This window comes from Rhinopithecus roxellana, chromosome 9, assembly GCF_007565055.1.
Source record: "Rhinopithecus roxellana isolate Shanxi Qingling chromosome 9, ASM756505v1, whole genome shotgun sequence".
NCBI classification, from domain to species: domain Eukaryota; kingdom Metazoa; phylum Chordata; class Mammalia; order Primates; family Cercopithecidae; genus Rhinopithecus; species Rhinopithecus roxellana.
Genome location: NC_044557.1, coordinates 123,486,611 through 123,514,037, shown reverse-complemented (window position 1 = coordinate 123,514,037; position 27,427 = coordinate 123,486,611). Strand labels below are relative to the sequence as shown.

General features: G+C 44.0%; 1 protein-coding gene across 3 annotated transcripts; it reads right to left on the bottom strand.

Moving 5' to 3' along the window:
• Positions 1–1,599: 1,599 nt before the first annotated feature.
• HEY1 (hes related family bHLH transcription factor with YRPW motif 1) lies at positions 1,600–5,653 on the bottom strand. 3 transcript variants are annotated; one of them, XM_010378490.2, is made up of 5 exons: positions 5,157–5,653; positions 4,801–4,876; positions 4,585–4,680; positions 4,240–4,321; positions 1,600–3,360 (listed from the first exon to the last, which is right to left on the bottom strand). In XM_010378490.2, exons 1-5 carry the CDS (start codon positions 5,243–5,245, stop codon positions 2,777–2,779), a joined length of 927 nt encoding a protein of 308 aa, XP_010376792.1. In that variant the 5' UTR covers positions 5,246–5,653; the 3' UTR covers positions 1,600–2,776. The 3 variants fall into 3 exon arrangements, with proteins under 3 accessions (XP_010376792.1, XP_010376793.1, XP_030793829.1); XM_010378491.2 differs by having other exon boundaries at positions 4,597–4,680; positions 5,157–5,650; XM_030937969.1 differs by lacking the exons at positions 4,240–4,321; positions 4,585–4,680; positions 4,801–4,876; positions 5,157–5,653 and adding an exon at positions 3,797–4,223.
• Positions 5,654–27,427: the final 21,774 nt, after the last annotated feature.

Sequence of the window (27,427 nt, the reverse complement as noted above, 5' to 3'; positions counted from 1 at the left end):
TGCTGGCCCTGATAACCCTGGTGTTATTTTTTCCTTGTTGCATCAATTCCAAATAGAAATGTCAGTTTTCCTACATTAATTTTTCTATACACTATTGGTACATAGTCATACTCCATCCTGCTTCTTAGGAAGCTCACACTCCACCTGCACCATCCTCAGATACTTTTCACCTTGAAAGGGCTTGAGAATAAACCAGAATATTTCCATGGAAAAGTATGCGATCTGGAAATGACCTGCCAGGCCTCCCGCTAAAAGAAAAAAGTACTAACCAGATATAGCTATCATTGATGAGACAAGTGGAACATGCTACATGTTTTACAGTCCCACAGCTCTTTCAGCATAGCCAGCAAACAAGAGGCTTCACTTCTTACCACATTAGCAGCCATCTAAACCTATGTAACAGTAAGAGATAGTCGAAGTACAATGCTGTTCAGTAATGCCATAATGTCATTGGAAATTGCAGTTGCTAAAATTAAACTGACACTTGGCAGAAATTAGCATAACACTTTCCATCACAGCCTTATGACAGAAAGAGTGTCTGCGTGGCACAGGCAATGCTGAGAGCAGAGCTGTGCATCACCAGAGGAATCAACGTCTGAGGCCATGCAGAGAAAGCTTTGAAGGGATTGGAAACCCACAATCACAAAAATGCCACAGTCTCCCATCCCTTCACAGGGACACAGAAGTCGATGCTCAAATTCAAAGTCCAAACTTCTCTTTGCCTTTTGACTGTGTTTTTTCACCAGATGGGAGGAGGAGCTCCATGTTTGGGCAAAGAAAAGGAAGGCTTTATTTTATCATCTGCCAGCATTGAGTTTTCTCCTTCTCCTCCCCACCACCCTCAGGATCAAGGCGAACTCCTTAGGAACACTCCTTAATTGGCAGAGGGCTACTTTTAAGGCAATGGGAAGACACTCCTCTCCCCTGGAGCCCAGAATATGTCCTCCATGCTGGCAGTGTTTTGTTCTAACCTAAAGCATATGTCAGCTTCCTCACTACACAGCTCAGGAGTCCAATGCAACTAAAGAGTTAAATTCCTTGGAAATAAGACCAGGGAAGACTCCTGGAGCTGTGCAGGTGCAGAATTACAGCCTGCCACTGCTCATCAGACCACAGATTCCCAAGACCCTGCACAGGGTCTGAGGGATAGCAACATTTGGTTCTTCTTGTTTCGCCATTTAAAAAAATAAATAAAGAAATTTCCATCCTCTCGCATAGAAATGAGCACGCAGTAGGTACTCTGAGTAAATATTTGTCAAATAGTCAACACGGTTTTAAAATATTTCATCCAAGCTCCTTTCCACCCCTGTAAGTCTCAGTCTGATTTCAGCTTTCCTAATCCACAGATGGCCAGTTTAGGGCCAGATCATCTGACGTAAGAGCAAAAGGGCTATGTCCCCTTGTGGGAGGCAGGGCAAAGCTCTGCATTGTAATGAAGTCACCTTATTCAATGGCACGAATTCACACAGTTTAGAAGTCCAAGAATAATGAAGCTGGTAAACATACAAACCAATCAGGCAAAATGAAAACCAAGGAAAATTTATCTTTTCTTAGCCAAGAGAGGGAAAGGCCAAGGTATGTAAGACATACACCACAGAATACTTTGTTCTTTCTTTTTTATTTAGTCATGACACATCAGTACAACAGAGGTCAAACCCAGTTCAGTGGAGGTCGTTTAACTACACCTGCTAAAAGAATAAACCTGAAAAATGATATTTTATAGCCCAAATCAAATTAAATAAATCAAAGAGAAGGAGGCAGGAAAGCCCTTTTAAATACCTTGGCAACCACAGTTCCATGCACCAAAAGGAAAACTCACATAAAAATTTCCAGTTAAAAGAAAACATGGCAGTTCCAGGAAAATTAGGCTATGCATTTAACAGGTTCCACTGTACTACTCATTTGACCACTTGCACACCATGATCACTTATCCATGTTAACATTTGTGAATTTGAGATCTGTGTGATTAAAATTTCATTGCATTGCTGGGGCTGGTAAATGCAGGCGTATTCTATTCAATTACCTTCAGTTTCCTTTCCACCAACACTCCAAATGAGACCTAACCTATCAGCGGCTCTCTCCTAACTAAATCAGAACTGCCAGTCCTGGCAGACACCAGCAGCTGGTCAGATGGATTCAGGGCCACGAATAGTTTGTACATTCACCTTTCTGCTATAGGAAGTAGAGAATTTACTAGTCTTCTTTCTTGGATAAAGCTGATCATCTGATTTGTCAACGCTTTGTTCAGAAATATAAAATTCAGTATAGTTCCCCTCCCCCCAAAAGAATATTATTTATACAACACCTTAATCTGTCAAAATATTAACAAACAGAATCATGTTAACATTAAGCATAGTGGTTTGGAAAATTAATTCTAAAAACAGACCATAACTATACAAGGAGAAAAACAGACCAAAAATACTAAATGTTAAGATTCCTCAAATTTTGGGGCAAAAACGGAATCATTCTGGTTTACAAAGTAAATCAGGCACAGTACAAACCTATCACAAAGTGTTGGCTTATACTCGCTATTTCAATTTAATATCTTGAACAAAATTTAACAACTAGTTTTTAAAAACTGCTAATACATGACATGATGAAAAAAACATTAAAAAAGAAAAAAGTAAACCAACAAACCTTTAGTCTTTAAAAAAAATTTATCTGAAAGTGTACCTTTTTCCTTTTTACTTTTACTGACGACTTTAAGGTGATGTTGGCAACAGTCCAGCCCAGCTGGGATTTTAAACTTTCCCCTCCCTCATTCTACATCAGTTCTTTAAAAAGCTCCAATCTCCGTCCCCCAAGGTCTATAGGGCTTGCCAAGGTTTGCAGCCTGCGTGGGCGCTGAAGGGCTCAGTGCATTGGGAGACAGTAAGTGGAAAGAGCCGAAAGAGAAGGGGAAGGCCGACAGGGAGGCCACTGAGGAGAGCAGAGGCGGCGACAGTTTGGAGGCGGAGGTGACCACAGGGAGCACCGGTCCGAGGCTGCCGCTAGGGGGCGCTCGCAAAGCAGGCGCCTCCGGATGTGCCGAGCCTAGCCTGCCCTGGTGGTGCGGTTCCGTGGGTGAGGCCGTAGTGGCCGCGTTGCCGTGGCCGTTCTGGGGCAGTAACAGCGGGTGAGCGATGTGCGGGTGATGTCCAAAGGCGGTCCCCCAGGGAATGTGTCCGAGGCCCGCGTGGGCGCCGCTCGCGGCTTCCCGCTGGGAGGCGTAGTTGTTGAGATGTGAGACCAGTCGAACTCGAAGCGGGTCAGAGGCATCTAGTCCTTCAATGATGCTCAGATAACGGGCAACTTCTGCCAGGCATTCCCGAAATCCCAAACTCCGATAGTCCATAGCAAGGGCGTGCGCATCAAAGTAGCCTAAGGAAAAGAACAAAAGAAAAATCTCAGGGCTTTGCCCGTTTCCCGCATTTCTTCAGTCCCAGAGACAGCCCTTCCTGGCAGATACCTGCATCCCTTAAAACACGACAGTCAAGGGTTCTTCCAAAAGTCTAAATATTTTGGAGTCTACCAAAATCTTTGCATTAATCAACATAAGCAGAATGTGTTTGCTAATGCAAGTTCAAAGCCCAACTAGAAGCTGCAGAGCAGAAATTGGAATTATACCCTACCAGCAGATGAAACTATGCTCATTCCTTTAATGTTTTCCCTCAACAACAACAAAAAATACATCAAGGACAGAGAAACCACAGAGCAGTGAAATTCATTAGACACACAGATGTAAGTTATCATCGTGGAGCTTTTAGGCACTTGGACCTCAGTAAAGCATTTTCCTGCTGGAGACAGACACACAGACCTTGGTCTCCTGTTAGGTTTCCTCTACTTAACCGCAATACATTTCTTTCCTCAAGAGGCATGTGGCAGCGCATTTTTTTTTAAATCCCATATACCAAAATAAGACCACATATTGTTTTTAAATGCTTTTTCTCAAAATAGCAATGGACAAATGTGAGAGCTACCTGATCTGAATCAGGGCTGTCACAACTTTTGAAGACCTCACAAATAACAGGTATTTTCCAAAAGATGCACTAGTTCAATCTGCAGAGAGTTGGGGTGGTGAATTCACTGGAGAAGATTCTATGTGCATTTGAAAATGTACTGACAGGGAACTGCACACACCGCACACTGTTCTCTCCCCACCCCCAAAGAAAAATCAGGCAGCTACTGCACCAATCCTGGCCTTCAGTCGCTGCTCACTCTATGCCAACCACTCAGAGCCCCCACTAGGTCTAGATGTACCTTTCCCTCCTGCCGTATGCAGCATTTTCAGGTGATCCACGGTCATCTGCAGGATCTCGGCTTTTTCTAGCTTAGCAGATCCCTAAAGATGAGAATGCCAAAAAGATTGATTTGGCACAAGTTCCTTTGGGGAACAACTTAAAATATGCAAACATATATACAAAGATATATGCTTTGTAAAGCGTGAAGTATGGACTAAAGAAAAATCAGTTGTCTTCACAAAATACACTGGCATCTGTACGAATTCATCTAGGCACAAGCAACACAGCTATTTTCCAAGGCGGATGAGATTAATGGAGGAAAGATTCAGAAGGTGCGGATAGCGACGCTGAGAGCTTTACCTACTTGCTCCATTACCTGCTTCTCAAAAGCACTGGGTACCAGCCTTCTCAGCTCAGACAAACTGTTATTGATCCGGTCTCGTCGGCGCTTCTCAATTATCTGCAGAGGGCAAGCAAAACAAAGGAAGGCATTACCATTAAGACTGTAAATTTCAAATCCAAAAACGGTGGTTATTTCCGTTAAATAACAAAAATAAAACGAGATTGTAAAGAGACTCACTCCTCTCCGTCTTTTTCTGGCCAAAATCTGGGAAGACGTAGTTGGGGACATGGAACCTAGAGCTGAACTCAAGTTTCTGAAAAGAGAAAAAGCACAAACAAAAACTGAAATCGCCGTTAAACGAGGAGAGGTGACCTGAGAGGTCGCCCCCCACACCCTCCCCGCACTCAGACTTTTTTGCCACTTGGGCTGGAAGGCGCCCAGGGGTTCCCTGGCCGCGGGCTGCCGCCAGCCCGCGACGCGCGGAGGTCAGCGCAGAGCACCGGCGCGCCAAGGGTCCTCGCCCGCTGTCACCGCGGCGGGCCTGCGCTCGCCTCCCGCTCTGGCTCGGCTCCGCTCCGCCGCCGCCAGCTCACCCATTCTCGTCCGCACTCTCCTTCTCCACCTCGATGGTCTCGTCCAGCTCGCTGTCCGAGGAGCTGTACTCGGGGTGAGCTCGCTTCATGCTGGCTGCCCGGAGGATCCAGGGGAGGGTCGGCGCGGCGGGCAGGGAGGAGTTAACTACAGCGGCACGTCTCCGCGCTCGGCTGCTCGCGTTCAGGACACACTGATCCCGCTCACGCTTTGCCTCTGGTTAAAACTCAACCATCCTTTCCCACGCTGAGCCCCTTCCCAAGGCCCTGGGGAGGGCGGGGGAGCGGGGAAGGCGGGCGAGGGGGCGGAGAGGCGGGGGCGGCAGCTCCAGGGCAACAGCCGCCCCCCGGCCAATCCGGTTTCTTCGCCGCTGACTGGCAGCCGCTCCGGGGAGGGGCGGGAGCGAGGCCGAGGGCGCGAGCGGACCGCGCCCCCGCCCTCCGCGCCCTCCCCTGCCCGGCGGCGGTGCGTCGGCTCCGCGGGGGCTCTGCCCGGCCTGCACTCAGGGGAAGGAGGAGGTGCGGGAGGCCGGGCCGGGACACAAGCCCGCCGGCGGCCGCGGCCCCTCCCCGCCCCGCGCGCCCCGATTGGCCTGGCCGCGCGCCAGGGCCGCGCCTGCAGCGCCTCCGGTGTGCCGCACGCGCCGCGGGCCGTGGGAAAGTGCCGGCGCCGCGGCCGCCAGCCAATCCGGGCGGCCGGCGACGGCGGCGGCCGCGCTGGCGGCGGCGGCGGCGCTGGGCGTCCGCATGAATGGAGAAGAATGGGCAGGCGGGGAGTCGGGCCGCGCAAGGGCGCGCCGGCGGGGGCTGGGCGGCCGCGGGCCGGGCCCCTAGTGTGAACCTGTAATCGGAGCCTGGGCGCCGGCCGGCCTCCGAAGCCGCCGCCTAGCGCCACCGTAAATCTCGCCCGCGTGGCCGCCAGTGCCCGGCGGCTGGAGGCGCGCGCTGTTGGCGGGGCTGTGCCGGGTGCACCTGGCCAGGCCGCGCGCCTGCGGCTCAGCGGATCCAGCTGGAAGAGGGGGCGCCGGGCGCGTCCACAGTGGCCACCAGTCCAGGGGCGGTCACATGGAGGAGCAAGCTGTGGGCTCAGGGAACGCTCTTTTTGGATTTCTGGGACCGAGGCCGCACATGCAGCCAGACTCGTTTCCGCAGGGGCTTCCCAGCCGCGAAATGGAATGAATACCCCTGTGCATCTCATTTCCGGGGAAGTGGAGCACTTGTTTTCTCGGCTGACTTGGGGGGGAAAAAAAAGCCAACGGTCCCTGGGGATAATCATTATGCTGGGGGTTTTTTTGTTGTCTCTGCCCCCGCCCCCCCCACCCCCGGCGTTGGCCGCCAGATCCTCTCAGCGGGCGACAGGGTGGCGGTGCTGGCGTTTGCGTCTGAGGCCGGCCTTGCTGAGGGAATGCACGTCTCTGGCCCCAGACACACACCTCTGGCTTCGGTGGCTTGACGTGGCGTGTACTGGCTGCTACGTGAAGTCCCCCCCCCGAGTCCACCAAGAAGACAGATTTTTTAAAAATACAGTTGTAAATCTCGAAACTGATTTCTGATTCCAGAAACAGAATGGTTGTTTTAAATTTGAAAATCTGGTCTTCTGTCCCTTACAAACATGCAGAGCAATTCGCATTCGTCTCAGATCCACTCTGGAGGTTGTAGTCCTGTCTGTGAGGGAAAGCTTAATACCTATCGGTGAGGATAACAAAAGGCTTTTCTCTTTGCAAAATGCTTCCTGGTTTCTAGACTTCCTTATTGATCTCAATGCCATTTTTCTTTCTTTCTTTTCTTTTTCTTTCTTTCTTTTCTTTCTCTTTCTTTCTTTTCCTTCTTTTCTTTCTTTCTTTCTCTCTTCCTTTTTCTGAGATAAAGTCTCGCTCTGTCTCCCAGTGGTGCGATCTCGGCTCACTGCAACCTCTGCCTCCTGGGTTCAAGCGATTCTCCTGCCTCAGCCTCCCCAGAAGCTGGGATTACGGACGCGCGCCACCATGCTCAGCTAATTGTTTTTGGTATTTTTAGTAGAGACGAGGTTTCACCATGTTGGCCAGGCTGGTCTCAAACTCCTGACCACAGGTGATCCGCCTGCCTTGGCCTCCCAAAGTACTGGGATTACAGGCGTGAGCTACCGCACCCGGCCTCAATGCCATCTTAACACACCCTGGATGCCAAGCACTCTGAGTGGCCGGCCTGGGCCTAATCCATAGTTCCTCTCTGGGCAACCCCACCCCTCCACCCCTCCACACACACTGGAAATACAACCTCCTGGCTCCCACTGAAGCTTATACCACTTCACATCACCTCCAGCCGTCAGCCTTTCCATGCAGCCCTCTGCTTCCCTGTCTAGGCTGGGCCCTTCCATCCGCCATCCTGGGTTTGTTGTTGCTGGCACCTCAGACCTCTGGCTTCCTGAAACTCCACCACATGCTGCCTGTCAGTTGTCAGTCCAAGGTCAATCCCACCACCCGGCTTTCTCTCTGAAAGTGCAAATTTTAAGGCTCCTTCCTGGCCCTCCCAGTCTTCAGTCCAGGGCATCCATCACTGCTCCCTGCCTCTTCCCTCCCAGAACCTGATGGTTCAGGCATAGGAAATCACCCCACCTGCTCTCCTCTGCCTTCCAGAAGGTCCCTCTGACCTTCAGTTTATTTCCCCAAAGGGACAGGCCACCCTTCCCCAGAACCAGTGTGTCTACTTCCCCTCTGGCTTTGTAAATTTTCCCTGCCTCTGGCACCTACAGTGAGTCAGCCTTTCCTGCTTTGGCCCATTTCTGCTGCTGTGGAGAGGCATAGACAAGCTGCAGATGTTGAGTGAGATGAGACCAAGTGGGGTTAGGGATGCTTAACTCTACATTGGCATCCAAGTGAAATATTGCTCACCTGTTCATGATTACTTTTCTGTCAAAAAGGAGGTTCTCTATGGCCAGGCGCAGTGGCTCACACCTGTAATCCTAACACTTTGAGAGGCCCAGGCAGGAGGATTGCTTGAGTCCAGGAGCTCCAGATCAGCCTGAGCAACATAGCAAGACCCCTGTTTCTTAAAAAAAAAGAAAATTAAAAATTAGCCAGGCATGGCATGCACCTGTAGTCCTAACTTCTTAGGGGGCTGAGGTGGGAGTTTTGCATGAGGCCAGGAGTGCCAGACCAGACTGGGCAACACGGCAAGATCCCCATCTCTAGAAAAAATTTAAAAATTAACCAGGCATGGTGGCCAGTGTCCTAGTTACTCTGGAGGCTGAGGCTTGAGCCCAGGAGGTTGAAGCTACAATGAGCTATGATCATGCCACAGCACTCCAGCCTGGGTAACAAAAGGAGACTCTGTCTCTGAAAAAATTAAAAATGAGGTGGTCCTGCTTCTTAACTTTGACTCTGATTTTTCATTGCTTCCAATAAATACGTATTCTTCTATGTGCCATGTGCTGTGCTAGGGCCTGAAAATACAAAGGTGACCCAAAAGTCATCCAGCCTGCACTCCTAGAATTCGCATCCTAGGGAGAAGACAGAGAATACACAATAAAATAGTTATGGATGCTCCAATGCTTGGAAGCACTCCTTGGTAAGGAAAAACAAGGGGGTGAGGATTCTTTATGAGGTCTGGGAAGGCCTGTTCTGTGTTTGGAAGGGACTTAAGATCAAGAAGAGGTGAACTAGGTGGTTCAGTAATAACCAGGAAGTGAGGGGTAGAGACCCCTCCCATGAGTGGTAGGATCAGAGGAGAGAGTTACACTGAGGGCACCAGGCCCAGTTTTCTCCCATCTGCTATGTAGAAGGGATTTACCCCTGGAGGCTTTGAGCAAAGAACGACTTTTAACGTCTTTGCTACCCTGAATGCAAGGTACATCCTGCAAATTGACCCATTCTGAAGCTTAAATGTCACTGCCCAGGCCTGGCCCCTCAGGAAAAGGACCTTTTACCATTTGAGGGTGGGGAAGTGGGCAAGTGTTGCCTTTTATAATTCATCTGTCCTGAAGAATCACCCTTTTTTATTTCACTCAAAGGCCCATTTTCTTGCCTGGTTTGTAGAGTCTGGGTTCAGTTACTTAACTTAGCGTTCTGCTTTTATCTTAGAATAGCATTCTGCTTTTCTATCTTAGCTGCTTTTATCTGCATTCCCTTGCCGAAGAGATACTCCAAATGTCCTGGAAGAGAGAGACACTCCAGATTTAGGAATTCACTCGCAAGGCCAGGCCCAGGTGGGGGCCTCCCCAGAGGAAAAGTGGTAGAACCTCCAGGAAGAAACAGCTCATCCTAAAACTCCAGCTGCAGTGTTTCTCTGTGAACGAGGCTTAGGGTGGTCAGCTTGTTGGAAGGGGTGCAAGCAGTAGCTGTGTGTGAGACTGCCCTGGAGGAAACGCCAAATTGTCGATCATTCATGAGAGCTTTGGCCACTGTGGAGGTCCCTACTTGGATACCCTTCATGAGGCCCTGTCTCTGTCAGTTTGCTAGCAGGTGCAGGTGATCTCAAATGAACAGGCATGGGCCATGGTGCTCAGGAGGACCAGAGGCTACACCTGCAGCTCTGAGAAAGAAGGGGCTGCCTCTCTCTCTAACCTCTTAGTCTAATTGCTGTATCCATTCCGAGGCAAAGGTCTTTGTCAAAACAACTTTAGGTAAAGCCAGCCAGTGGCTAGCTGAAACCTTTAGGGCTTGCTTGCTTATGTACTTGCTTGACAAACTTGTATAAAGCCCCTAGTCTGTGCTGGGCACTGAGCCAGGCCTGGAGCAATCAGGCTGAAAAGCCACAGTCTCTATCAAGCTGCTCACAAGTTCTTAGCTACATAACATTTAAGCCTCAATAATCTTATCTGTAAAATGGTGATATTGGCTGGGCACAGTGGCTCACGCCTGTAATCCCAGTACTTTGGGAGGCCAAGGTGGTTGAATCACAAGGTCAGGAGTTCAAGACCAGCCTGACCAATATGGTGAAATTTAGTAGATATTTTTATCTACTAAAAATACAAAAATTAGCTGGGCATGGTGGCGCACACCTGTAATCCCAGCTACTTGGGAGGCTGAGGTAGGGGAGTTGCTTGAACCTGGGAGGGGGAGGTTGCAGTTAGCCAAGATCACACCACTGCACTCCAGCCTGGGCGACAGAGCGAGACTCCATCTCACACATACACACAAAATGGTGATATCAATAATAGTTACTTTCCAGTGTCACAAATTAAATATGACCAATTATATGAAGCACTTTACAACAATGCTTGGCCACTAGTTAGCACCCGATAAACAACATCTGTTATTATTGGCTTTTAATATACCGGCTCTGCACATGAGCATATAAACTCTGAGCACTAAGTTACTTCTATGTTTTCTTCTGATCCTCTTTGTTATACATCTAATGAGGTTGAAAGGCAGTATAAATAATTATGTACCAACTGGATATATTAAAAGAGTCTCTAGAAAGTAATATCCTTTTAACATCAGGAGAAGGAAACAGTGCTTCTTGTTAAGAGCACTAGATTATTTTGAGTAATATAAGCATCTGCTATTCGTTATTAGTGAAAGTTGTGCTTTTTGAATCTAAGAAACATCTCCTGAGCATGTAGTGCTATAAATACATGTGTAAGTGAGCAGTGTACTCATGGTGTTCAGAGGTGGCTTCTTCATGAGAACACAAGGAATTTTGACTAAGTGCCAGTTTTCCTTTGTTCCTGATGCTTGCCGCTTTCTCTAGATGCAGCGTCTCAAATACCAGATTGCTTTGTGGCATGTCATGCCATGCAAAACTGCACTTCCACTATTAGCTTTCCTAATTGAGGTCAGATGTGAGGTGCCTTGGTGTTTGCCTTGAAGGAATTGTTTAATTGGAACCCTAATAGGCAGTGGTGTGGTACAGTGGAAAAAGGGATTTCAAGTCACCTGCCCGGGTTCAAGTCACTGTTTATTAGCTGTGTGACCTTGAGCTTGTCACCACACCTTTACCCTCTGAACCTCAGTTTCCTCATCCATAAAATAATAGCTCAGCGTTCATTTTGTTTTTCAAAAGATAAAATGACACAAAGCATTTTTTCAAGTGCCAAACAAATGTTATGCCTTATGCTTTTAAGTTATGGCGATGATGATGATGGTAAGAATACGGGATGCTTCTTCCTGAGCCTTGCTGGACCATCAAGCCTGGAACTCCTGGCCTTCTCCCCTGAGCCTTCCTGAGCCTCTTGTGCCCACCAGTGAATTCCTTCACAATGAGCAGTTCTATCTTTTTAAAATATATATATATATATTTAAAATACCAACATACATTTCACAGAACATTAATTTCTCAAGATGCTTTGTAAATAAAAGAATCTGTTTCCAAATACATCTGGAAAACCACCTGTAAGATCTCAGGGCACATTACAGCATGAAAAGCTCAGAGACATTCTTAGTAAAGAAGCCTTATTTACATTTGTCTAACCCAGCACTTCCCAAACTCGCCACTTACAGCATCTTTTTTTTTTTTTTTTTTTTTTCATATAATGTGCTAATATTCCATTGAAATGGCATATCCAGGAACATGCTTTGGGAAGTTGTCATAGCATAAGGGTGGCTGCATTTTGCTTTTGGTTAAAGACGACTGACCCACAAAAATTTAATCACAAGTGAAAACCAACTTAATATAAATTGTTACTAAGTCAAGTGCTGAAATATAACTTTTGCTGAGTAATTTCTCATCACCCATTCCCCTCCCATCCCCTAACCCTTCTGAGTCTCCTATGTCTATCATTCCACACTCTGTGTCCATGTGTACACATTATTTAGCTCCCACTTATAAGTGAGAGCAAGCATCTGACTTTCTATTTCTGAAAGTTCTTTGCTGATTAATCAAAGAGACCAATTACTTAAAAGTAATTTGTATTACCTTTTAAATACTTGTAATAACAAACACCTTCATAGCACTTCATGGCACCATATACCAGAAACGGTTTTAAGAACTTTACATATAACTGATTGAATTCTCACATCAACCCAGGAAAAGGGAGGTATTATTTTCTCCAGTTTTAGAAAAGGAAACCTACGCAAAAGGAAATAAGAGATTTGCCCAAAGTTGTATCTGAATCTCTGCCATTGGTTTGATTCCATGACACCCTCTTTTCCTCAAAGAATAATTTACAGTGTATTCTTTTCTCAGTTAAAATGATGCAAACATTAACATACAGCATACTTTTCTCAATTAAACTAATTAAAATAGTAATTTGCAGAATATTTTCATACTTTAAATAATTTAGTTTTTATTTTTACACGTCCAAGACAGCTCTAGATATACATGAGATAAATCTTACGGTGTCACAAAAGCAAGCTGGTTAATATCACTCTCTGGACCTTGTACCAAGTTGCATTTAGTGGAAGTGAAGGCTTATTTCCTAGGTAGCCTGGATGCTGAGATAATACTGCAACAGTTGGGGTATGTGACTTCTTTGGATTTGGTTTTCAAGTATTTCATAATTTACTACTTTTTATGTTCTTAGATATTTATTATAAATAAATCTAAAATGATTTTAAATTATTAAAGTTTAAAGTATATGCCTTTGGCACCACTAGAAAAAAAAAAACTTCAAAGTATAGCAGGAAGTTCCATGTGAGCCCAAACTGGAATTCACAGAATCTATGTCTTTGAAACTAGAGGGCTGCTAATCCACTAAGTGATCTGTTTGCCTGAACTGATACACACTGGAGCTTTGGTTTTAAGTTGAAAAGGTTTTTTGTTGTTGTTGTTGTTGTTGTTGTTGTTGTTGTTGTTGTTGTTGCCTTTTGATTCAGGAGCACAGAGCAGAAAGGAGGGAGGAAAGAATTGAGGGAACAGATTTTTTTCCCTTTTTTTTAAAGTGTGTAAATTTAAGGGGTACAACTGCAATTCTGTTCCACGGCTATATTGTGTGGTGGTGAAGTCTTGACTTTTAGTGTATCCATCACTCAAGTAATGTACATTGTACCCAGTAAGTAGTTTCTCATCACCCATCCCCCTTCCGTTCCTCTACTCTTCTGAGCCTCCTATGTCTATCATTCCACACCCTATGTCCATGTGTACACAGTATTTAGCTCCCATTTATAAGTGAGAACAAGCATCTGACTTTCTGTTTCTAAATTGTTTCACTTAAAGAGAATGGCCTCCAGTTCCATCCTTATTGCTGCAAAAGACATGATTTCATTTTTTATGGATGAATAATATTTCACTGTGTATATATACCACATTTTTTAATTCAGTCATCCATTGATGGACACTTAGGTTGATTCCATATTTTTGCTATTGTAAATAGCGCTGTGATAAATATATGTGTGCAGGTATCCTTTTGATATAATGATTTCTTTTCCTGAATATATACCTAATAGTGGGATTGCTGGATCAAATGGTCGTTACTTTTTAGTTCTTTGAGCAACCTCCATAGAGTTTTCCATAGTTGTACTAACTTATATTCCCACCAACAACATATGAGTTCTCTTTTCGTTATGTCCTCACCAACATCTGTTATTTTTTGACTTTTTAATAATAGCCATTCTGACTAGTATAAGATGATATCTCATTGTGGCTTCAATTTGCATTTCTTTGATCATTAGTTATGTTGAGCATTATTTCATATGCCTGTTGTGCATTTGGATGTCTTCTTTGAAAAATGTTTATTCATGTCACTTGCCCGCTTTTGAATAGGGTTATTTGTTTCTTGTTGTTGTTGAGTTCCATGTAAATTCTGGATATTAGTTCCTTGTTGGATGCATAGTTTGCAAATATTTTATCTTGAGAGGATAGATTTTTGAGTCACATTAGAGGAAAGGCTTAGGACCAAAAGCCAAAGGAGTTATTTATATGGGAGGTAATTCTAGTAAAAAAATAGCAATAATAATAATGTTACATCAGTACCCAGGTGACAGTATGCTGCAGAGAACTGGGACAGGTTAATTCTGTGCCACCACCCCATGCCCCCCACACACATGTGCATACACACTGCCAAATGGCACTCTGAGGGTACATGGTGATGACTGGGACTTAGCTACAGAGGCAGTGCACAGGCCTTCAAGTTGAAGATGTCACTGACAAACAGCATTGAACATCAAGGAGGCATTACCCAGGCGGGGCTGAAAACTTAGAAAGGGGCCAAAGTCCTATAGTCTGGCAGGAAGGGTTAAGAATCATTGGAATTTAGGCATTAATGTGACCTCATTTGTAGTCAAAGGCTAGTGGGGCCAGCTAACATTCTAGTTACAAGATATGAAAGAAGTGAAACATGTTTAGATATCATTCCTGAATTGTGTTACCCCAAAATTAATATGTTGAAGCACTAACCCCCAATGTAATAGTATTTGGAGTTGGGGCCTTTGGGAGATAATTAGGTTTAGATGAGGCCATGAGGCTGGGGTCTTTATAGTGGGACTAGTGCCCTTATAAGAAGAGACACCAGAGAGTTAATTCATTCTCTTCCTGTGCCATCTTTCTGTCCCTCTCCCTCTCTCTTCCTTTCCCTCTCTCTCTCCCTCTCTGCCCCATGTGAGGACACAGTGAGAAGGCAGCCATCTGCAAGCTAGAAGGAGAGCCCTCACCAGAACCTGGCCATGCTGGAACCTTCATCTTGGACCTCCAGCCTCCAGACCTATGAGAAAATAAATTTCTATTGTTTCAACCACACAGTCTATAGCATTTTGTTATGGCAGCCTGAGCTAAGACAATTCCTACTTCAAAACTTGTATAAAATCTTAATGTGTCTTTGTAAGTAGGCATTTTTGTTATAGATAAGTGTTCTGCTTCCCAGCTTTTAGAATGTGTTATATTTTACTTGCCAGTAACTGAAGGAGCAAAATAAAAACTACAAATTTTTGCCACTTAAAAAGCCCTATTTTTAGAGCTATATATATATTTCTATTTTTCAATGACTTTTCTTTTTCAAATCCATTATAGATGATAAGTTAAAGAAATAAGACAAGTTTCTTTCCAAATAAATGACAAAGAGCTTGGTATTTCTGGTGAGTATCACCATTTAAGAGAAGCTTGCATTTTCAGTCTGTAATTTTCTTTCCTGTTCTTGTCCTTTTTGAGCTTCTTGTCAAATGACAGTGAAAGGAAGGGGTGGTTTGTCTCTGCTGGAAATTCCCACTGTGAAAAACTGGCCCTACTGACCCTATCACCAATGCCCAATACAAATAAGCCTAGGACCCCTTTAGGCTTTCAACCAGTCTACCTCAAGCCAAATCCCCAGAGTTCATTGTTCCTGGGGTTTCCTTTCTCCAGCCTTGCAACTGTCCCTCTGTGAACAACTTTCCCAAGTGCAATGGGCTGCATGCTCATCCTCCCTCAGAGTACACGCTGAAGACCACAATTCACTTCCTTGAATCTCAGTAGACTGTGTGCTTGAATCACCTTTTCTTTTACCCCCTAAAAACACTATAAAAATACTTCCATAATTTAGCTGTTTGGGTTTTATGTTTGTAACACCATATTTAGTAATTATAACACATAGTATATAGAATAAAAGTAATGTATTTTTCCACTGAGGAAAGAAAGTAATAGAGACAGAAAGATGAGTTGGCAGAATTTTTCAAATACATGCCATAATCTCTCTTTTTTTGGGAACAGGAATGGGGGAGAGGGTTTCCCTCTGTTGCCCAGGCCACACTGCAATAGTGCAATCATAACTCACTATAACCTCAAACTGCTGGGCTCAAGTGATCCTCCCACCTCAGCCTCCAGAGGAGCTAGGACGACAGGTACATGTCACCATGCCCAGCCAATATTTTAAAATTTTTGTGAAGCAGTCATCTTTCCATGTGGCCCAGGCAGGTCAAACTCTTGGTCTCAAGTGATCCACCAGCCTCAGCCTCCCAAAATGCTGGAATTACAGGTATTAGCCACCACACCTGGCCTAATTTTTAAAAAGCAACATATATTCCGTTTTGAAGACAGCTTGATATGTCTTTGCTTATATGTGCCATCATATGTTATTGTCTCAGTCCATGCTCATTAGCACAATAATATTGAAAGTGCCTTTGAAAAGATTTATCAAAAATACTGAACCTTCAAGCATAGTTTTCTGAGAATTCACAGCTCTGAGTTAAAAGTTTTTGTTCTCTGTAAAATATATGTAAAATAATTTTGATACCCAGTTTTAAGAGTTGGTTTAATATTTTTTGGTGTTAAAAAAGCTGAAAATGTTAATAGGTATTCCTTAAATTGGTCACTAACCAAAATTTTACTCTGCTATCAGTTCATGTTAAACTTTTTTAGTACTTAATTCAAACCACTTTTGTTTCTTCTAAAATTTTTTGTTTAAAACAAAAAGACTTATCTTACTGTCCTGGTACTATTTATTGCCCATTTGCAATACCTTCTGAGCTTTTTTTTATTTTCCTTGACATTTGACTAGGATTGATTTCTTAATTTCACATGTACACACAAAAACACATGATCTTGCTTTATGTTTGTTAATGTTTTAAACACGGGCAATATATTGGAGACTGTAAATACTCTGCCTTCTTGAATTAGACACTCTTGGGCCCACATGTATACACGTATCACAAACCTTAGAGAACACTGAACAAGAGTACATTATAGTATCATCTTCTTCAGCATTTTCTTTCTGATTCTCCATCTTGATCTCCAGGAATAATTTTTATATTGCTTCTTTCATGTGTTTACTCATGGAATCTGGTCTCTGGGGCCCACATTTTTTAGTGCAAGACAGAGAGTAAGAATATGTTAATAGGCTGGGCATGGTGGCTCATGCCTGTAATCCCAGCACTTTGGGAGGCCGAGGAGGGCAGATCACAAGGTCAGGAGTTCGAGACCAGCCTGGCCAATATGGTGAAATCCCATCTCTACTTAAAAAATACATATATATATACAAAAGTTAGCTGGGCCTGGTGGTGTGCACCTGTAGTCCCAGCTACTCAGGAGGCTGAGGCAGGAGAATCACTTGAACCCAGGAGGTGGAGGTTGCAGTGAGCCGAGATCGCGCCACTGCACTCCAGCCTGGGTGACAGAGTGAGACGCCGTCTTGAAAAAAATAATATGTTCACAGATGATGACTGAAGAAAGAATTGTGCAGGATTAGACGCTTCAGTACAATGGACCAAGAGCACTTTGTTGACATTTTTCCCATTACCTTTATTTATAGCATTCATGGAGTTCAGAGAGAAAGCAGGAGAGGGTTGTGGTGGTCTGTGCCATATACTTGAGGAGAAGGGGGCCTCATAAGAAAACAGGGCAGGAGTGGGATGGCCCGCTGGAAAGTGATTATGAAGCCCATGAGGACAAAGAATGTGAAATGGAATAAGACAATCTAGTTAGGTTTATAAACAGAAGGAGGAGACTTTGAATGTTCATCATACATAGTTGAGGTGATATAAAAAGAATACCCACATAGAGGGAAAAAGTCCTGGAGTTGGGAATCTGCTAGGAATGAACCTGGATTAAGCCTGTGGCTTCAGGAATGGAAAGAATAAGGGAAAGGAATTATGAAAAAATATTGAGCAATACTTGGCATATTATTGGATGGAGAAAATACTGCCCTGATAGGTAGTGAGTCAAAAATCATTCCCAGTTTTCTTGCTCTAAAACTGGTTCTCAACTGGTAGCAGGCATCAGAATCACCTGGAGGAGGAGACGCTGCTGCTGGTGGTGGCCAGAGACCACACATTGAGAACCACTGCTCTAGAAAACCATTTGTCTTTGCTAATGGAGAAACCTGGCTCTAATAGAAAGTAACTGAGGAGGAAAGGAATTGCTTGGCTTCAAGGCTATCCATCAAAAGATCATGATGAGTTATACAGTATTCAGCTATGTATCTCTGAATTCAGCCAAGCTCTTTTACATAAGAACTTTGCAATTTCCTAATTAATTCAGGATATATGTTAAATTCCTAAATTGAGCTATATGAATTGTTAGGTGGTTTTGTTGTCGATGGTAATGGTTTGATGTTTAAGACAGTTGCTGCTTATCTTGAGAAACCATGAACTCTCAAAATGTTTCCCAAGGGAAGGGCTCCAGAGAGAAGAAAGGAAGCCATTATTTCCCCTGTGTCAAAATGAAATGCTCAGACCTCTGAAACCTAAAGAAATGAGCAAATAAAAGACAAAAGCATAGATGAGATCAGCCTTCAAATCTACAAAGGCAAAATAATCAAAACTAAGGTGTAAATTACAATGGTAATAAGAGAATTTAAGAATATATAAAAATTATTTTAACAGAGAAACTGTGTTCCTCCAGGGCCTGTAGTTCAAAATTTTGTAATGCACAATGATCCACCCCCAAAAATTGAATATATATTCAGACCCTAGAACTGCAATATTTAAACCAGTGGTTCTCATCTATTAGTGAGCATTAGAATTACATGAAGAGTTTAATAATAAACACAGATTTGGGGGTCCCCCTCCCCCTCAGAGTGTGTGAATCAGATCTGGGTGGACTCAGGAATTTGTAGTTCACACAATTCCCAGATGATGCTGATGCTGGATATTTGGGACTATACTTTAGGAATTGCTGTTTTTGCTCTATGATTCACAACTTGGTCACATACTAGAATTATCTGGGGAGCTTGCTTTTTAAATTTCAATTCATAGGCCACACCTCAAAACAATTAAAATTATAATCTCTTGGGGTGTGAACCCAGGCATCAGTAGTTTTTGAAGTTCTCAGGTGTCTCCCATGTGCAGCCAAAGTGGAGAATTTCTACTTATATTAGTAGTTGTCAAATTTCAGCACACATTACCTGAAAGACTATTAAAACACAGATTCCTGGGCCCCTCTCATGGAGTTTCAGATTCTGTAAGTCTGGGTTGGGCCCAAGAATTTGCATTTCAGTCAAGTTCCCAGATGATGCAGTCAGTCCTGGGATCATACTTGGAGAACCACTGGTAAGACCAACTTCAACCCTAGCTGTATTTGGAATCTACTGGAGAGCTGGCAAAAAAAAAAAAAAAAAAAAAAAAAAAAAAAAAAAAAAAAAAAAAAAAAAAAAAAAAAAAAAAAAACTGAAGTTGGCTCCATTCTCAAAAACAAAAGAAAACCAGATTGGGATATAATTAGTTTGGGTTGGGGTCTGGCATAAATATGTTTTTAAAACTTCCCAGATGATTCTTTTTTTTTTTTTTTTGAGACGGAGTTTCGCTCTGTCGCCCAGGCCGGAGCGCAGTGGCCGGATCTCAGCTCACTGCAAGCTCCGCCTCCCGGGTTTACGCCATTCTCCTGCCTCAGCCTCCCAAGTAGCTGGGACTACAGGCGCCCGCCACCTCGCCCGGCTAGTTTTCTGTATTTTTTAGTAGAGACGGGGTTTCACCGTGTTAGCCAGGATGGTCTCGATCTCCTGACCCCGTGATCCGCCCGTCTCGGCCTCCCAAAGTGCTGGGATTACAGGCTTGAGCCACCGCGCCCGGCCCCAGATGATTCTAATATGCAGCCGAGACCTGGAATCACGGCAAAACCAAGCAAGATGAAGACGCAGTAAATGTATCACCTGTCATGTTTGCTTGTCATCTGAATTTAAAATGACCTATTCTAACCAGAATATATTTCAACCGCTATATGCAGTATCTTTATTGAAAAAATATACTACATTGAAATAAATGTAAGATCATGATGTTCATTTCTGAATTTAAGAAACAGGGCCAGGCACAGTGGCTCATGTCTGTAATCCCAGCTACTCAGGAGGCTGAGGAAGGAGGATCGCTTTAGTCCAAGGATTCAAGGTTATGGTGAGCTATGATTATACCCCTGCTCTCCAGCCTGGGCAACAGAGCAAGACCCTATCTCAGAAAGGAAAGGAAGGGAAAGGGAAGGAAACGAAAAGACCAGGTTAAGCCAGGAGGGGATTCTGCCCACCCCTTCTATTGCTATAAATGCAACTTACTGTCTGAATTTTTTTAATGTTACATGGTAACCCACCCCTTTGGTGATCTGCAGTCAATCGTGTAAACAGAAACATTATAACTGTTATTATAAAAGCAGTTTCCTATAAATGAGAAATTACACTTGTATCTAAATAAACTTGAAATCTGATCAAACACCCTGGCCCCAAGAAAATAACTCTGGGTTTGAACAACACAACCTAGAGTAACGTTTTACTGCCACTTGATGTTTCTGAATATACAGGGTCATTTTAAATCACATAATATGGAAATAACTTGTCTGCTACAGACAGTAAAAGCTGAGATTTGAGAATGGAGTTGGGGTGTGGACAGCGAGAGTATCAAAAGGAGTCGTCTTTTAACTGGGGCTTTTTCGGACAGCTCCATGATACCAGTTAGATACATATTTGTAAATAATTACTTTCTACTTCAATTTGCACAGAAAATAGTGATGCTATTGTGTTTTGGCAGCTGATTTAGTAAGTTACCATTCATGACCCTGCTAGAATATACTATGCAAGGTCCACTTCTTGTGCCTCAGAAATTTAGCACTGGAAAAGAGCTTAGAGCTCATTGAATCTCTTAATTTTATAGTTTAGGACTGACTTTACACCCACTAGAGTGGCTATAACCCAAAAGACAAACAATAGCAAATATTGGTGGGAAGCTGGAGAAAAACTAAAACCTCACAGTTGGGAATTTATTGCCAATTTGGAGCAGTTTGGCAGTTTCCTTAGAAGTTAAACATAAATTTACCATCAACTGAGCAATTCTGCTCCTAAGTTATCTATTTACCCAAGAGAAATGAAAACATGTTCACACAAAGACCTGCATGTAAATGTTCATAGCAGCATTATTCATAGTGGCCAAAAGGTGGAAACAATTCAAATGCCCATCAACTGATGAATGGATAAACAAAATGTATTTATACCCAGCAATAAAAAGGGAAAACTGAGGATACATGCCACAACCTGGATGAACCTTGAAAACATGCTGAAAGAAACCAGACACAAACGGTGACATATATGATTCCATTTATATGAAATGTCTAAAACAGGAAAATCTGAAAATAGATTAGTGGTTGCTTAGAACTAGGGAAAGGGAGAGGTTAGCGTTATGGGGTGGATTAATAGCTAAAGGGGACGGGTTTGGGGGATTTGAGGACGAAAATGTTCTAAAATTGGTGATGGTTGCACTATCTGTAAATATGCTAAAAACTGTTGAATCATACACTTTTAAAAATATTTTTATTTTTATTTATGTATTTATTTATTTATGAGACGGAGTCTCACTCTGTCGCCAGGCTAGAGTGTAGTGGCGCAATCTCAGCTCGCTGCAACCTCCACCTCCCTGGTTCAAGCAACTCTCCTGCCTCAGCCTCCCGAATAGCTGAAATTACACATGCGCACCATCACGCCCGGCTAATTTTTGTATTTTAGTAGAGACGGGGTTTCACCATGTTGGTCAGGCTGGTCTCAAACTCCTGACCTCAAGTGATCCGCCTGCCTTGGCCTCCCAAAGTGCTAGGATTGCAGGCGTGAGCCACCACGCCCAGCCGAATCATACACTTTAAATAGGTAAATTGTGTGGCATGTGAATTCTAAATAAAGCCGTTATAAAAAAAAAATTATCGGAGTGTAGCGTACTGGGAAACTTCAGACGCAAATTTCCATCAGCCTATCTCTGAAATCACCTTGGCCGAGGCGACCGCTAGGCGCATGCGCACGGGGCAGCCACCAGCTAGTTAGGGTGAACCCGGGTTAGACGCGCCCAGGCTAGAAGCGCCCGGCTCTTGGCCCTCGCTGTTCTGCCCGCTGTCGCCGCTCTTTGGCGCCCCGCAACAGCCCCCTCTCAGCAGGACGCGGAAAGGGCAGGGTCCATGTCTCTTGCATATACCATAAAGAAAGCGCGTTCCCCGCGGCGCCCCGACAGCCCTTAGGCAGACGTCCCGCAGAGTCCCAAGTCCCCACGGGGGGCCCGCGGGCTCCTGAGCTGTCCAGGCCCCTAAACTATCACAAGGAGGATATTTGATGACCGTCTTTCTTCCCTCGCTCTCTCCCAACAAAGGGTAACTGACCTCTCGCGTGACCTGGCCAGAGCTGAGGTTCCCTAAACATGCTTTCCCCTTATTGTGTGCACACCCGCACAGGGCGGAGGCGAGCGGCGCGACCCACTGGACGGACGCGGCCCGGAGCCCCGGGCGCCCGGACTTGGCGGGCCCTCCCTGGGCGGGCGGGTGGCGCGTAGCCCGCGGCCGATCCGGGCGGGGGAGGGGGGCGCTGTAATTGCGGCGCAGCTCGGGTTCCCACGCTCCTATTGTTGGCGACTTTGTTTCCAATTCCCATCACGTGTGCTAATTAGTTAGAGCTGCTGGCTGGCTGGGAGGCGTGTGGCTGGCCTAAAAGCAGAAAGATCACTTCCTGTAGGGAGCCGGACAGGCTGAATACTACTGGGGTTTCTTTCTTTCTCCCTCCTCTGAGCCTCCTTCTCGGCCTCCCAGGAAGGTGGGAGAGGGAAGGGAAGGGAAGGGGAAGAAATGCTGATTGCTGATTGCCGAACAAATGCCACTGAATTGCAATAGCAACCAAAAAGCCGGGGTTAGGGGGTGGGTTGGGGAATGGAAGGGGGAGAGTAAGAGCGGGGAATAGTGGAAGAAACAGGATTAAATGAGAAATTCACATTAGATCTCTAATACTTTACAAAATGCCGTTCACAATTTTGATCAGTTAATCTCGTCAAGATTGGGTTAATGGAGGACTTTTTTTCATTTCCTCCATTCATGTTCAGTTTTTAAAAATCTGTGTTTACCCTCTGAATAAAGCAAGCACAGGCATCATTGTACACTAGGAAAAGAGGAAAAAAAGCGAAGCAAGTCATGACTTTTGAGTCAGTGACTTGCCTCTGGACCTAAGCTTCTGAATTCTATTCATTTTGGCACTACACTTTTAGAAGGGGTGCAGTGAGGTGTCAGAGACTAACGGAGGATAGTAGAAGTTTGAAAAATATACATGGGCCCATTACAAGAAAATGGTGCTATGTTTTTTGGCTTATTGTTGGGTTGCAAGATTTAGGAACGCTCTGGTTCTCCTTATGGAAGTCTCTACTTTGAAAATACCATAATATCCATACTTCCCTATAAACGAGAGGAAAGTGGGCATTTAAAAGAACTCACCTTATATGTGGTAGCAATAAGGGAGGAGATTTTGTCCTTTCTTTTGGAAAGTGGTGGAGGAATGAGGTCAAGAGTAACTCCATTCAACACGCATTTAGCAAGGATGCTTTGAGCATCTCCTGTGTGCTAGGCACTGGGCTAGGGCTAGAGGCAGGGAGATAAAACATCCAGAAGCTATCCTTAAGTAGCTTACAAATCTATTTGAGGAGACAGATATGTATGTAGAGCAACAATTAAGGATGACTCAGGAATGGAGATCTGTACTTGAGACTATGAGGCCAGAGAAGGGCCACGGACCCAGGCAGGGGAATTTGGGGAAACTTTCTGGAGAAGGGATGATTCATTTATCTGACACTTACATGACAAGCAACAATTGTCCAAGAGAAGAAGGGAGGAAAGAGCATTCCAAAAAAAGAAGTAGCAGGGTGTACAAAAGGCCTCCAGGTCAGTGACAGAGTATGAGGCACTCTGCAAGCAGGTGTGCTCAGCGGCAACACAGGGCTCCAGGGGTAGGCGTGGATGAGCCAGAGAGACAGGAACCATGAAAAGTCTTGTTGAGGAGTTTGGACTTTATCCTAATAGACCTAAAGCAAAGGAGCAAAATAATTAAATTTGTCTTTTAGACAGATTACTTGGGCAGCAATTTAGAGGCGCGATTGAAGGGTCTCAGGCTAGGGCAGGGAGAGGAAATTGGGGACGAACACAATGATCCAGCAATAAGAGATATTATAAGAGACTGAAATGAAGAATGAGGTGAGCCCGATTCAAGAGACACTTCGAATGTGGAACTGACAGAGCATGGGGACCAACTTCACTTTGGCAGTAAGCAACTGGAAAAAATGCGAGATGACTCCAGGTTTCCAAGTTGTACACCTAGATGCATGATGGTGGCATTCACTGGGATAAGCAACCTGGAGGACAAAGAATAGGCTTGTCATGGAGTGAAATGATGAGTTTAGTCCGGGCCATGTTGTGGTAGAAGTGACTGGAAGGTATCCAAATAGGGATATCCAGGAGGCATGTAGATATATGTATATGGAGCTCAAATGGGAAGGGGTGGGACCAGAGATGGAATCAGTAGCAATAAGAGACAGGAAGGCGGTGTAGTTTGCCTGTCCCTTACCAAGCACCTGTGTGACCACCGCTTTGCAAATGCAGTAAGTCCTCACTTAACATAATCAATAGGTTCTTGGAAGCTGTGACTTCAAGTGAAATGCATAAAGAAGGCAATTTTACCATTGGCTAATTGATATAAGCAAGAGTTAAGTTCCTACAGCATGTTTCTGGTTACAAAAACATCAACAAACTTCTAAATAAAGACCCAAAGTACTTGTAATAGTAAACATGGAATAAATGTGAGCTATACATACATCTAAGAAAGATTAATATTATTGGCAATAAGGGAGAAAAAATAAAAAGACAGATGAACAAAAACTAATAATTATTTACCCAATTATTCCAATTCAGTGTCACAGGCTCCTGGAGCCCATCCAGGTAGGTAGTTCAAGACACCAAAAATACTGGGGAAGAATGAAGACATTAGATACATTTTTTTTTTCTTTGAGAAGGAGTCTTACTCTGTCACCCAGGCTGGAGTGCAGTGGCTCGATCTCAGCTCACTGCAACTTCTGTCTCCTGGGCTCAAGCGATTCTCCTGTCTTGGCCTCCTAAGTAGCTGGGATTACAGGCACCCGCCGCCACACCTGGCTAATTTTTTATTTTTAGTAGAGACAGGGTTTCACCATGTTGGCCAGGCTGGTCTCAAACTCCTGACCTCAGGTGACCTGCCCGCCTCAGCCTCCCAAAGTGCAGGGATTACAGGCCTGAGCCACTGCACCTGGCCTAGATATACTTTTAAAACTAAGTGTTCAATACTGGAACAATAAATAATTAAATACTGTGAAATACTACAAAACTATTACAAATTTTACAAAAAAAAATGGATAGCAACATGGGAAATACTTGTAAAGTTAAATGAAACAAAATTTAGAATACAAAATTGTATCTATGCTTTGATTACAACTATGTCAAATATGGTCTATAAATACAATTTTAAAACCTGGAAGAAAATATTCTAAAATATTTATAGCAGATATTTCTGATTCCCCAGTATTATTTATTATATAAGTGATTTATAAATATATCAAAGGCAAAAGAGGGAGAAATAATCTTCCAGTAAACAATTTTAAAGACTTTGAAGTGTCCTCCTCCATTCGAATCTCTATTTCTTTTTGCTTTTCTTCTGTGGGAAAAAAGGAAGCAGGGGATCTTAGCTTCAGGAAGTGATGTCAAACATCTTAGCCAATTCTAAGTGCTAGGAAGACAAATTAAGACCTTCTCTTTAATTGGATGTAATCGGTTAAACAAGGCCACCTGTGGCTGAGATGGAGCCAAGTCCTAAGGAGCCCCAGAGACAGCGGCTTCGGTGTTAAGCAGCCCTAAAGGTCAGCACCACCCTCTGGGATGGGCTTTTGATTCTATATCAAGTTACAGGACTGTGCTAACAGAAACATTCTAATCAAAACCTGAGCATGCGATTGGGTTTAGAAAGTGTTGATAAAAGGAAGAACGGTATAGAATTTTACCTTAAGGATTTACTTATTTAAAAATAATCAGCAACCTAGCTAGCAAAGAGTGCCTCCTGTGAGGCAGGTACGTTATTAAGCATTTCACATATAATTAACTTGCTAATAAACCCATGAAATAGATTCTACTGTTATCACAATCATCCTCACTTTGCAGATGAGGAAACTAAGGTACAGAGCGAGATTAAGTAATTGATTCAATGTCACACAGCTTATATAGGTAAAGCTGAGACTTGAACCCAGACAGTTTGACTCCATCATCTGTGTTCCTAACCACTACACTATGTTGCTTCTCAAGATCTAATATTATTCTTTGCTAGGTAATTGTGAATTCCAAACACACCTTAAATTAAACCTTGCATTTGGAGCAAATATTTGCAGTGCATTGCGATCTCCTCATGATAGCATAATAATTGCACAAGCAGCATTTGGGAAGTGGGAAGGTCCAGTAAAGACTGAATTAGCAAAGCTGAAATTACCAAATGACAACAAATGTCACAGGCACTTTACACATTCAGTATTTCATCTGAGCTTCCAGCATAAGGTTGAGAAGATTTTGTAAGGAATAATTGAGCATTCCCTTGGAAGCAGAAAACTGTTCACACATGGCTTTTTCACAGTGTGGCAGGACTGTCTTTGCCACATCTAGGATAGAATCTGGGTTGGCAATGGAAGAAGACTCCTAAAAGAGTGGATAGCCCGCATTCTTTTTAGCCAAGAATTATGTCCTCAGAAATTCTCCAAAGGTCCAAGTACCCTTTGAACTCCTATATGAAGTGAAAACAAACATCATGATGCAAGTCTAAAAATAAGCTCATCATCTTCTCCCCAAACCAATTCTTCATTCCAGATTCCTTTACTCAGTAAATGGCACTTCCATTACCTAGTTGCCTAAGCTACCAGACATTGTGATTGCCTCTCCCAATATCCATCCTCCCCCAAGCCATGATTGTGAGTACACCATGGTAATGTCATCTTCCTTGCTAGTGATTGGTTGAGGTGGGCAGCTCCAAGTCTGTCTAGCCAATGAAGCATGAGGAGAGACTTGTCCCAAACATCTCAGAAAAAAGAGGCTAATTTCTCCCCCCTATTCTATCTGAACAACAACATCAAAAAATGTCACTGGGGGTGGCCACGAATTGATTTGATGGAAAAACCAGCCTTAGGATGAAGCCAATGCTAGGGATGGCAGAGTAGAGACAAGGAATGTTGGGCTGATGAACCCATAAGCCCTGAAGCTGGTCCCAGTGGTAAATCTGTTATTTGAGATAATACATTTTCTTCGTTTTTGCCAGCACAAGAAAGGGTTTCAATTTTTTTTGCAACAGAAAGCACCTTCACTGATATATTTTGCACATTCAAATAATCATCAAGTCCAGTTGTATTAGTTCGTTTTTCACACTGCTATAAAGAATACTACCTGAGACTGGATAATTATAAAGGAAAGAGGTTTAATTGACTCACAGTTCCACAGGCTTAACAGGAAGCACGGCTAGACGGCCTCAGGAAACTTACCATCATGGTGGAAGGCGAAGGGGCACCTTCTCCACGAGGAAGCAGGAGAGAGTGAAGAGCAAGTGTAGGGGAACTGCCCTTTATAAAACCATCAGCTCTTGTGAGACTTACTCACTATCACAAGACTAGCATGGGGAAAACCGCTCCCATGATCCAATCAACTCCCACTAGCTTCCTCCCCTGACACGTGGGGATTATGGC

Bases quoted from the DNA above. Each gene is read 5' to 3' on its own strand.
- HEY1 (XM_010378490.2), bottom strand. From the start codon at position 5,245: ATGAAGCGAGCTCACCCCGAGTACAGCTCCTCGGACAGCGAGCTGGAC. The intron at 4,877-5,156 runs GTGAGCTGGCGG...TTCTCTTTTCAG, and splicing joins GAGAGTGCGGACGAGAATGG to AAACTTGAGTTCAGCTCTAG. The intron at 4,322-4,584 runs GTAGGTAAAGCT...TCTCATCTTTAG, and splicing joins AGAAGCAGGTAATGGAGCAA to GGATCTGCTAAGCTAGAAAA.